This window comes from Camelina sativa, chromosome 10 (genome assembly GCF_030686135.1).
Source record: "Camelina sativa cultivar CO46 ecotype springtype chromosome 10, ASM3068613v1".
Taxonomy (NCBI): Eukaryota; Viridiplantae; Streptophyta; class Magnoliopsida; order Brassicales; family Brassicaceae; genus Camelina; species Camelina sativa.
The window spans coordinates 7713227-7725123 of NC_141889.1; the positions used below are offsets into that span (position 1 = coordinate 7713227).

The window sequence follows — 11897 nt, forward strand, 5'->3', positions numbered from 1 at the left end:
AAATAATCTATTTTTTTGTAAAAAATAATGCAAGGATTACCCAGTAATCCGTCTTGCTCTCACTAAAGTGATATCAATATAGATATCAATATATCACTTGTTACTTTCGTTGTTACAAAACAAAAATTTAAATTTCAAATTGAAATGATTAAAATAAAATCGTAAGAAGGAATATGTAAGCTACCCACTTGATTTCCATGGGATTGTAGTTCAATTGGTCAGAGCACCGCCCTGTCAAGGCGGAAGCTGCGGGTTCGAGCCCCGTCAGTCCCAACGGATTCAATACATCAACTCCCCTTTTTGTATATTGAACCGTCAACAAAAAAAATATATGTTTTTAAAAACGTTTGATGCTAGCTAGTTAGTACTTCTATGATGGTAAATATTATTTAGGAACTCAAGAATGCTTTAAACTAACAAATATAGCATGCCATTTAGCTAGACTGATGATATTATCTGAATTTCAATATATTACTGTTTTGTAACTTTAAATTAGTGAAATTAAAGAAATCAACATCACGACCTTATATTAAATTATTTGACAACATACTTGAATATTATATTTTTCTTCATCAATAATTGATTTGGAAACGAGAAAATAGTACCTGCACATTCATAAGAACACTAAATGCGGCTGAGTGGCTGCGTTTGCGTAATGGTGTCTATAATGCCAAATAGATTTTCTAGGACGCCTAATTTACTGTTTAGACCGTCTAAAATAATCTTATATGTAACCTAGCCGATAATGTTAAGGCGAACCCTTTTTAGAATAGTGACTAATGTTAAGTATTTAAGTGCCTATTCAGAATTGTGATGCAAAAATTTGGATATAACATATTGGCTTACCATTTGTGATTCGTACATGACATGACAAATCGAATTCATAGGTTCTAGTTTAAAATGGAAATAAGACGAATATTATGACGCTCTAATCTTCTAGAGACTAGACATAAATATACATTATCCTCAATGGCTGAAACTATAATAGGCTTGTTCGTTTGGCTGCCGCAGGTACCTGCGGCTGCGGCAGACGCAGGTATAGTTGTTCGTTTGTTTGCCGCAGGTACCTGCGTTATGACGCTGCGGCAACTGCGTTTAACATTTTTAAACGTTGTTTCGATTCAGCGGTTAAAAACGTAAATGTAGTCGCTGCCGCTGCCGCAGCCGCAACCGCCTGCGTCAACCAAACGAACAAGCCCAATATAAATTTTGAATATATATACATACACCTAATGTTTCTCTAGTAATTCCATAAGTACCCATTGAAGAACTCTTGGCTATTCAATAGTTCATCGAAGTCACCGGTAAAAACCGGGAATGTTCCTGTCCCCGACATCAAATCCGATGGTAAACAGTTACTCATGCCTTCGATTTCTCCAGCTGCTTGGTGGGTACTCATTTCTGCAACGCACATTTCTTGAACCGCAACAGAAGTTTCATCAGCGGATGCGATCATCGGATTACTTGTGGGAGAAGAAACCACTTCTTTTCCGGATTTTTTGGTGAAGGTTGGTTTGGTTTGGGAAGATTTCGCTCGAGTCGAACCGGCTAATGAGTTTCTACGGGTTGGTAGTTCATGGTTGTGCTCATTAGTGTACGTTATAGTGAACTTATCCGGGTTCTGAGGATTTCTTTCAACTTGTTTTCTTGCCAAACACCCTTTTGAGCTGCTACATCTGTAATAACTCCTGAAAAATGAAAAACAAAAATTGTGAGATTGAGTAAATCCGGATATGTAAAAATGAGATTAAAACCGGGATTAGCACTTAAAGGTAAGAGACCTTGGGTATGGAGATCCTTTGATGGGCTTCTGCCCGTATTTACGCCACGCCCATGCGTCCGACAACAGATTCTCTTCATTCACTTGTTCAACAACTCTCTTCTGTTGATTCTTCTTGCTGTCCAAATTTAAAATCACAAAAATTATTATTATTTTATTCAACAAGGAGCATATATTATGAGAATTGAATAACAAAACCCGGTTGGAGATAAAAACAACAACATCTTCATAACTATATATGATTTGTAATAAATTAAGACAACTCAAATTTTTATATGATGTAAGAATATTAAGAACTTTTATTTTTCCGCATTTTAAAGAACTCTCTCAAGAACTTCAAGAATACTGACCTCTTCTTTGATTTGGATTCTGGGATTCGGATATGATCAAGTCTTGATCCGTTGGATAGAAGACAACCATGTGTTCGTTGTTTCTTCTCATCTCGGAAACTAATCGAGTCTTCAGGGACAGAGACCGAGCTTGTGAGGATCGTTTGTGTGGAGAAAGGGTAAAAGGGTTTGTAGAGTTCACCGAGTTCGTCTAAACCGGTTGTCTCCATATCCGGTTCGTAGAAGCTAGACGTCTCCATCGGAAGGCAAAACGAAGGTGAAAACCCACCGGAACTTTCGCCGGAAAAAGCCTCTCCGGAGCCGGAGTAGCCTCTGACTATTGCTTCTAGGTCTCCTTCGTTCATATAAGCCACCTCACCCATATCTCGATCTCTCTCTCTCTTCGAGGTTTAGTTTCCTCTTTTGTATCTCTTTTTTTTTTTTTTTCTTGTTTTGTTGTTATACAAGTACATATGTCGAGAACAAGCCTTTTGGGGAACATTGGTTTATATAAAGAAGGAAAGATGATTAGATTGTTTGTTGTTTAGGGTGTTTTCGTTTCCCATGTGAACCCGTTAGTCTAATACTAACATGAATATGGACTTTTCTGAATATTGTGTATGATTTATATAATTGAGATATTTTGTCGGAGATGGATATTTGACAAGTTAACGTTATTATATTAATTTTTTCTTCTAAAGGTTAGGCACGAATTGACTTTTTCAAAAGTCAACACGATAAATTTTAAAGGTAACAATATGAATATATTATTTTATATAACAAAAAGGAATTTGACAATATGTCTTTTGGAATATATATGAGTTAGCTAGAGAAAATTTTAAATATCATTTGTGTTAGCTAAATTAAATACTGAAAGCGGCATTTGTACATGCATATGTATCAGTATGACGTACACTAGTAGTTTCTTACTTTCTTTATTTGATGAAGGTTATGTCACTTCTTTCATACTTGTATAATTATGTGTGTTTATTGTGGTACGTAAGTCTAGCTTGCCTTGTGTTCACGTAACGATCGCCATTGAAATTAAATATACTTTTAGAAAATTGCTGCAAGTATGATCTACACCATAAGCTTCTTTTGATAAAGTATTCGGAAAATGTTAAAAATAATTTGAGATTGTATTATCACTTTATTTTAAGCCTTGTGGTAATATGCATAGATCGGTCCAAGAACCCCACGCCTCTATCATAGAATAGGGATACCTTCAATCCTCTAGCACAAAATCTTCCCACAACTAAGACTAAAGAAAGATTCTCCAATAATAATATCTCCTTTTTAATTTTCGTTTTTTTCTTTGCAACTATGATTCTTTTACTTTTTTGTGTTTAAATTAATATGTTCACCATCTATTATCTGTTTTAAAGTAAATTTTAATGAATTAAACATAATAAAATATCTTTTATAAAACAGAAACAAAAAATTCACATAAGTTAAAGAATGTAAAAAAAACCAACATTAATTACATTATATCAAGCTAATTATAATTACCTTGCTTTGTCAAATGGTCACATAAGTTACATAATTTATGTATAATTTTGCAATATACAGTATATGCTCGTAAATATTTCGGGCCATATTGGTAGCCTTTTCTTTCTTTTTTAGGCGATGGAGATTAAAAAGTTGGCACGGGCCGGGTGATTGCGTTCCCATAAAAGGCACAAACTTAAAGTCAACAAAACAATATTGAGTGAAATAAATTATTTATATAAAAAAAAAACAAACAAATGCTAGTCAGCTTGCTCTTGCAACTGGGAAGAAAATTGCATCCCCTCTTGCACCAACTTGAAGGTCTATGTCATATATTGATACTCGCACGATATATTAATCTTTGATATTTATAGATAACCAAATTATATTTTTAACACTGAAGACCGTAATGAATACCCAATATGTATGAAATGTTATATGAGATATAACAATAATAACATTTAAAAACTATGGATAGAGAAACGAAAATGATTGAATTGACAATATCTGTTGGAAAACAAACCTAAGAGCAACTTTATATATAAAAAAAAATATATAGTAATCTTTATTTTAGAGGCAAATATGCTGTTGGAAAACAAACCTAAGAGAAATTTTATTAACTGCTCATGCTTTTTTTTTTGCTATACTAGTTCCCAAACCAGTTATAGAAATTGGATAGATTGGTTCGGTTAGAGTATCATAGAACACGTTATTCAAACCAATTTGTGATAGTCTGTCTAATAGTTGAAATATTAATTAACTACATTTTTTGTTCTTTTTTTTTTTGGTAAAAATTAACTACAATCTTACTTGGTGATGTTATTAGATTCGTACTCTGTATACTTTTTGTATGTCGACATGGTATGTGAACCCATTACAGCAGATGATATATATATAGAAATTGTATTGTCATATTGATGATCTCACAAGAATACAAATAGAACCGACTTCTTTGAATTCTTCATTTAACGTGTGAAATATGCACACGCGCGGTATGTGTGTGTAAATACAGTCACATGTGTCCATCATCGACACTCCATGTACATATAGCATTTCTAAACTTGAATACCGAGGGGCGAGGGGAACACCATATAGACTCAGTTGAAAAACTTAAGAACATGCTAAACTTCGATCTGTTTGTCTCTTTTATACATTAGGATTTTCTAGGGACCAGGATATTATATTGTTTAAGTAATATAACTCAACACGATAATATTATAAATATTGAAATATATGAGCTTAGATTTGTAAGATTGGCCAACCACACGATATATATCTTTAGTACTTAACTATACATATCTATGTTTGTGTGACTATGAAATCAATTGATCTTATATACAATAATATAATATATAATAATGGGGGATATATTACTTATTTTTAATAAGCGTAGATTTGATTAAATATGACATCAGTTATATTTATATATGATTGCCGAAATTTTAATAAATGAATTTAATCTCTGCAAGCTACATCCGAATTTTTATTCGTGGTGGCATCATGCGTAGGGTTCCACTTGCACTAGTTAATTTGTATGTATATTGATCGTATATATACGTCTATATATATTTATATAAACAACTCATATATTATATGTATTATGTATATATGTTCGTTAAGCATGGGAATTGGGATCACTATAGATTGACCATTTCTGTTCTATCTTTCTAATAATTGGCCCTAGTTCAACAATAAAAAAAGGAGCAAAAATGAAACCATGCAGATGGTGATCCGTTAGCCAAAGTCAGTTTTTTTTCCTGTCAATTTTATCAGATTCAATTAGTTCTGATAAAAATTTCTTCTGAAGTCGATAGGCAACTCCGGAAGGTACACACTATATATGATACCATTAATTCAAAATATCTCTAAAACCTGTTTTTATTATAAGCATATGTTGAGTAATTAACTTGATATAATTTTGGTATATATATTATTATTAACAACAATCAAATTAGTTCCGTACGAAGGTATGTTGTCGTACATCTTGATGCACGAATTCATTTTTGTATAACGTGGTGATAAGATCACTTTGTCACTCAATATACTTTTTGATCGACTAGAATTGTTGTTGTTTTATAATATTATTATATTATAATTGAGTTTGTATTCAATATGGAAGTCAATAAAACTATAGTTAATTATTATTCCTCTTCTGTTAAATTACTTCGGATTTAAATTGATGTGACATGTCTCCGTACGCGTTTTCGTGTCATTACTACTAACTATTGTATACTACTATTTTGTTAACTAAATTATTGAGAATACTGATTAGTGAGAGAGAACAGAATATCAAAATAATTGTTTTGTGGTCAGATAAAATGCAATACGAATTTGAACTTGAATGATGGCAGAATTACAACACCAACATAAAATACTAGTTAGGTAGTATATTATAAATCTTGGTTCACCATTCAAACTCTTACGAACTCTTTATTAAAACATTAGATGACTTATTAGTGGTATTTAAAACTGATAAAATCGTTGGCGTTTTAGTGTGACCTGTATACATTACATTGGTTTTGATTTGGCTCGATCATATTGATTTTTAAAAATAATAATGGTCGCTACAAGAAAACTAAAGAAATTTGATGTAAGTGACTGCCGTTGGAAATTAAACGAATCCGAGTGTTAGTGCCGTGGTAGATGTGTTCACAAGCAGTGACGGTGATAGCTCAATGAGTTTGTTTTCTTGGTTTAACGATATATGAATTTACTATCAAAAAAGAAACTTTAAAAGAAAAAAAATGTTTTTTTTTTACGAATTATGAATGTAAAATTTTATTTATCAAAAAAACTCTTTGTCCTTCCAAGAAGTGTAACTGTGTTGATTATTTTTCCTTTCGAAATGAGCTACTGCTATTGTAGAGTACTATGCTCGGGTAGAGAACCTGAGCATAATATCTTTGTATGTCCGGTTTTCCAAGTTGAGAAGTAGCAGAAGCCGACAGCAAATTGTCTTCTCTATCAACTTGCCAAGTTTAGGAGCTGAGATGGGATCTTCACCGTGCTGACGGTTGTTACTCTCTCGCCATAAAGAGTGTACCGTTGCCTGGAGGGAGTATCATAGGAACAACAGAGAGTGCGTATCAAGGGATGAGTCTGAGATGAGTACATGTAGCTGTTCCTAGTTCGAAGGTTTCCAAGAAAACCATCTGTGAGGTTGGCCCAAATCTGATGCGAGTAGGGGCACTGGAAGAAGAGGTGATTCATTGCTTCTAGCGGCTCTTGGCAGAAGGTACACGATGGATCAGCATTCACATTTCACTCCAACATTCGATCACCGGTAGAAAGTCTATCAAGCATTCTGAGCCATGTTATGAAGGCAAACTTTGGTGTTGCTTGGGGGAACCACGCACCCTTTGTCCAAGGGCTCACGGGTCTCGGAGTATGAATAAGCTGCCATGTTTCACAGGTAGAGAATTTTTTCTTAAAGCCTGATCGACATTTCCAAAGATGGACATCCTCAACCCCGGGTTTCCTTTTTGAGCTGGCGGAAAGAATCTCTGTTCTTTTAGTAACAATATAGATTAAATTCCAAATAAATTGAAACTAACTAGGATTTAACCCGCAGTACACCGCATAATAATATTTTTAATTTTAAAAATTTTAAATTTATATTGTATTTATTTGTTATTTTATTATTGTTTTATTGATTTAAAAAATATAAAATTTTATAGGTATTTGATATTCAAAATATAGGATTTTTGTAGTGTATTCAAGGTTTTAACCAGTGTGGTATATATATAGTCTAGTAATACATTTATCCCCTGATACACATCTAAAAGTGTTTTAAAAAAAACAATTCAACTTAACTCCCTATATAAGATTAATGCCAACCCGTCTCACCAAAATCAAAATAAATTTTTACATAAAAAAAATAATCAATATAAGTTTTTTTATCAAGTTTAATTATGTTAATTGTTTTACCAAATTAGCATATTTATATAGTTTATAATTTTTCCATGTCAATATATATAGTTTATAATAATTAATAGAATTTCAATTTTTTTGATAATTCCTCAAAAAATAAAAAAATTAACCAAATTATATGGGAGTTTTCAACATATTTAATGTGACATATTGGATTTTCGGTTTAGGAAATTTATTAATGTTAATATAATTATGGATATTATAAACTTTTATTATGGAAAATCTGTTGTATATCATTTAAATTTGAGAGATTTTAGCATCCATAAAAATAGTTTTGGAGATTTAATGGGTTAAAACTTTAATGGGTAGAGTTGTTTTTGGAAAAATCGGAATGTATAGATGTTGTTAAGATTTTATGGCAATAAATGTAACAAATGTTGGTCAATTTAAGAAAGTTTAGTATTTGAGTTTCTCATCAATGTTATTTATGGAATTGTTTTAGGGGTTAGTGTTGTAAAAAAAAAAATTAAATAATTAAAACTTAAAGGGCATAAACCAAAATGTACTTAAAAAATGTTAATATAGATGATGCCAAAAATGAAACGTTACGCTAAGTTGGTATTAATGTAAAGCGCATAAAAACAAAAACAATGATCTTTCAAAATGATCTGGTCCATAATGTCTAAGTTCTAAACCACTTGTGTGTGTAATATATACCCTAAATTAATAACACAACTTTTGCGTTGTTGTGTGCCCATCACCTATTGGGTTGCCACTATATTACAACATGTACTTATTACTTTCTCAACATTTCAACTTATACTTTTCACCTCTTTATAAAACAACATAAACTTAATTTACTCTGCATATAACAACACAAACTTTTTAAAAATTCTAAAACAACACCTCTCCAATTGAGAGAAAAAATTACGATCACTAAACCTGATTAAACCACAAATCGTGATTACTCTTATGCATTTGACTCAAACACGCGACTTGACAACAACCCAACAAGATATATCATTTTTTTTTAATCAAACCACGATATATCATTCTAAATGAGTAACCGTAAGAAAGAAAAAAAAATCAATTTGGGGATTTAGGGTTCTTCAAACATCGACCATCTCAACTTCAGGAAATCATGAGCTCTTCAGATTTGAACCGTTCAGCCAATCGGAAAGCTCGTCGTGGAGTTCCGATAAGTTGCTGATGTGGAGAAGGAATCATCAGATACACATCGAAGACAGAGAACATTGACAAACAAGTCTTGCTTTTGAAGGAGGAATTGGGTCATGAGATGGCTATGATAGCTTTAAAAATAGTAGGTGTTGCAATATAGTTGTGAGCTCGCTTGTATGGTTGTGGGGAATAGTGTAGGTGATACTTGTCTCATTATGGCTATGTGGAAGAGTGTAGGTGTTGTTATGGCTTGTTGCCGTGTAATATTGTTGTTATGTATGGTTATGGTCATTAATCCAAATGTTGTGTTGTTAAGCCTACAAATTCAATAAGAATTGGTCTCAGATGGTCTCAAACAATATCATCAAACATAAATCCTCAATAAGAATTGATCTCAAATGGTCTCTTTCAATATCATTAAACATAATCCAACTTAAGAACCAAACATAGATCAGCAACAAAAACCTGCAACTCCTAAAACCAAAACAAAAACCTGCAACTCCAAAAATAAAAAACTTGCAACTCCTAAAACCAAACCAAAAACCTGCAACTCCTAAAACCAAAACAAAAACCTGCAACTCCTAAAACCAAACCAAAAACCTGCAACTCCTAAAACTAAAAACCTGCAACTCCTAAAACAAAATCAAAAACTTGTAACCACTTCCAAAAACATGAAGCATCAACACAACTCTTAGATATTGCTTTATTGTGTGAGTGTGTGTGGTCCCTGTGAAAGTGTGATTGTCTCTGCTGCTTGAAATGTTGATGGACCAGCCCCATCAAACTTTGTTCTCTGCTTACTACTCTTACTCTTTTTTTCCTTTTTTTCCTTCTTTTCCTTCTTTTCCTCCTTTTCTTTTGGAAATGTAGGACATCCAGCTGAATTGTGACCTGCTACACCACACTTGCTACAATGCATAATTCTCCCTTGCCTTCCGAGTTTGTCTGGATCATTTTTGCTCTCACCCATATTCTTCTTTGGCTTCTTCTTCTTTAGTTCCTTTTTCTTTTTCTTGGGTGATTCATTTTTCCCTTTGATCCGATCATAATTCTTCTTCTGACCCTTCTTTTTACCAGGTAGATTTGGATATGGAGGTTTGGTTATCAGTACATATTTGTTGGTCATCCAAAAACGTGGACCTCTAACTGGATCAGGACCTTTATCATACACTTCTTTCCATACATGAGTAGTAAAGTATGGGGACACAAAATCATCAACATCCTTGTTAGCATCCAAGATTGTTGCATAAGCATGTTCACATGGAATCCCTGTGATTTGCCACTTGCAACATGAACATTCCCATTTACCTGTTGACAAGTTCACAAAATGTGAGTTCCCATCTAAATAAACGTCAAACCGCCCATGTGTTCCTTATGTGATTTCACAGTTCATAGCATCTTCTTTCTCAGCCTCCAGTATCTCTGTAGCATACTTAGAGAGCTTTTTTTTTCCATTTTCCTATTTTCAGATTTCTCTTAGTAATCCCTCCCATTGCATGCCTTCTTATAGTTTCCAACATTGGAACTAATGCCTTTGCCCTTGCCAATTGTAGAGTTAAAAGACTATGTTGCATTGTTGTCCACATCCTCACAACTACTTCCTAACCTATAATAAGCTCTTGACCAACTTCGTGGATTCTCCTTCATCACATCATCATAAAGAGACAGATCATAGGCTCTAATCTTGTTCATGTTTGCTTCAAATTCAGCATGGTTATAACTCCAAGCTAGGTGCCACACCATTTTTTTTAGCAAGTCTTTATCACCATGCTGGTTCTTCAAGTTATCCACAATATGCTTGACACACATTCTATGCTCAGCATTTGGCATCTCATTTTTTACAGAACTTATGATTCCCTACATAATTACATAAACAAACAAGCAAAGATGTAACTCCAAGCTAATTTAAAATAAAACAAGACAAATATTTAAACAGTGAGACCAAAACACTTACTTTAGAACGATCTGGATATGATGACATAATCCTTCCCATCCTTTAGATTCAAATCAGCCTTAAGTAGTTTAAGAAACCACAACCAATTATCAGCATTTTCAGTTTGTACTGCTGCCCACGCAATTGGATATATCTGATTTTTCGCATCATGTGCAATAGCAGTCAATAGGCAGCCTTTAACGGCGTGTTTCAGAAAAGTTTCATTGCTCCAAGACACACATAAAAATGTTTAAAAACATCTGTAACAACTTCACCATCAGCATTAGGGATTGTATCAACTATTGCAGGGATCCTGGATTTGAAACAACGATTTCAGCTGCATAACCTCTAAGATGAGCAAAATGTTGAGCATATTCTTGTTGAAGCCACTTTAGAGCTAGAAGTCTCCCTCTTTGAACTTGTCCTATAGAACTTAGTATGTTTCATCGCTCTTAAATATGCCTTTGATTATCAAGAGGCATATACTTAGGTTGCAACCTCAATTTATCAAGAAATAGCCTTCCAATGACAGGACTCTTCAACAGCTTGCATTTACCATTAGATTTACATCTACGATATCCACAATTAGTCCTCACAACCCACAATTGTCGAGTCTTGTCATATGCGGCGTATACTTTCCAATTACAATTCTTATCTTGACCACATACAAAGCTCATTTTGTCCTTCCCCCATCTGTTTTGCTTAATGTTTTCCCTCGACTTCAAAGCATGATGTAACACAACCTCTTTGAACTCAAACCCAGTGAAAAATGTTCTTCCAATAGCTAACTTCTCGTTAGTTCCCATCCTAATTTTCCTATCTCTAATAACTATCGGATTTTCCTCTTCATCTGAACTCTCTGGGATAGTATTTCGATTAATCCTAAAGTCATCAAACCAGTTTGCTATTGATTCCTCTATCTCGAACTCAAACCTGTCAACTATGTCGTCTTCTTCATCTTTCTTCTTTGTTGCTTTACTCTCCCTTTTGTCATCTTCATGTTCAGACTTGTCTCTCTTTCGTTTTTTGTTGCTTCGGTTTGCCTCATTCCCGACTTCAACAACTATGTCATCACCAGCCTCATCATTTCCATTGTCTTTGTCTTCTCCATCATCTCTGCTCTTGTCTCCATCATCCTCACTCTCGACAACATTATCCTCATCGTCTCCATCATCCCCACTATTATCTCCATCATCCTCACTCTCTTCATCTGAAACTTCCTCGGAACCATTAGGAGCTTCATCATTTGCTTTGCTTTTGGGATTGAAATCGGGATCATCTGGATCACTCTCATATACCAAAAGACTAATCGGCATCT

The 11897-nt window shown here is 33.7% G+C and overlaps 1 protein-coding gene, 1 non-coding gene and 2 pseudogenes across 2 annotated transcripts; 1 reads left to right on the top strand and 3 right to left on the bottom strand.

The window, feature by feature from the left end:
* Positions 1–199: 199 nt before the first annotated feature.
* On the top strand, positions 200–273 carry TRNAD-GUC (transfer RNA aspartic acid (anticodon GUC)). The gene has a single exon. It is a non-coding gene; the product is annotated as a tRNA-Asp (tRNA).
* A 595-nt stretch (positions 274–868) lies between these two features.
* On the bottom strand, positions 869–2757 carry LOC104717949 (putative WRKY transcription factor 29). The gene is made up of 4 exons (XM_087470694.1): positions 2131–2757; positions 1782–1898; positions 1198–1688; positions 869–979 (listed from the first exon to the last, which is right to left on the bottom strand). The coding sequence occupies exons 1-3, from the start codon at positions 2490–2492 to the stop codon at positions 1241–1243; spliced, it is 927 nt and encodes a 308-aa protein (XP_087326820.1). The 5' UTR covers positions 2493–2757; the 3' UTR covers positions 869–979; positions 1198–1240.
* Positions 2758–9349: 6592 nt separating this feature from the next.
* On the bottom strand, positions 9350–10455 carry LOC147935879 (uncharacterized; annotated as a pseudogene).
* Positions 10456–10601: 146 nt separating this feature from the next.
* On the bottom strand, positions 10602–11895 carry LOC147935880 (uncharacterized; annotated as a pseudogene).
* Positions 11896–11897: the final 2 nt, after the last annotated feature.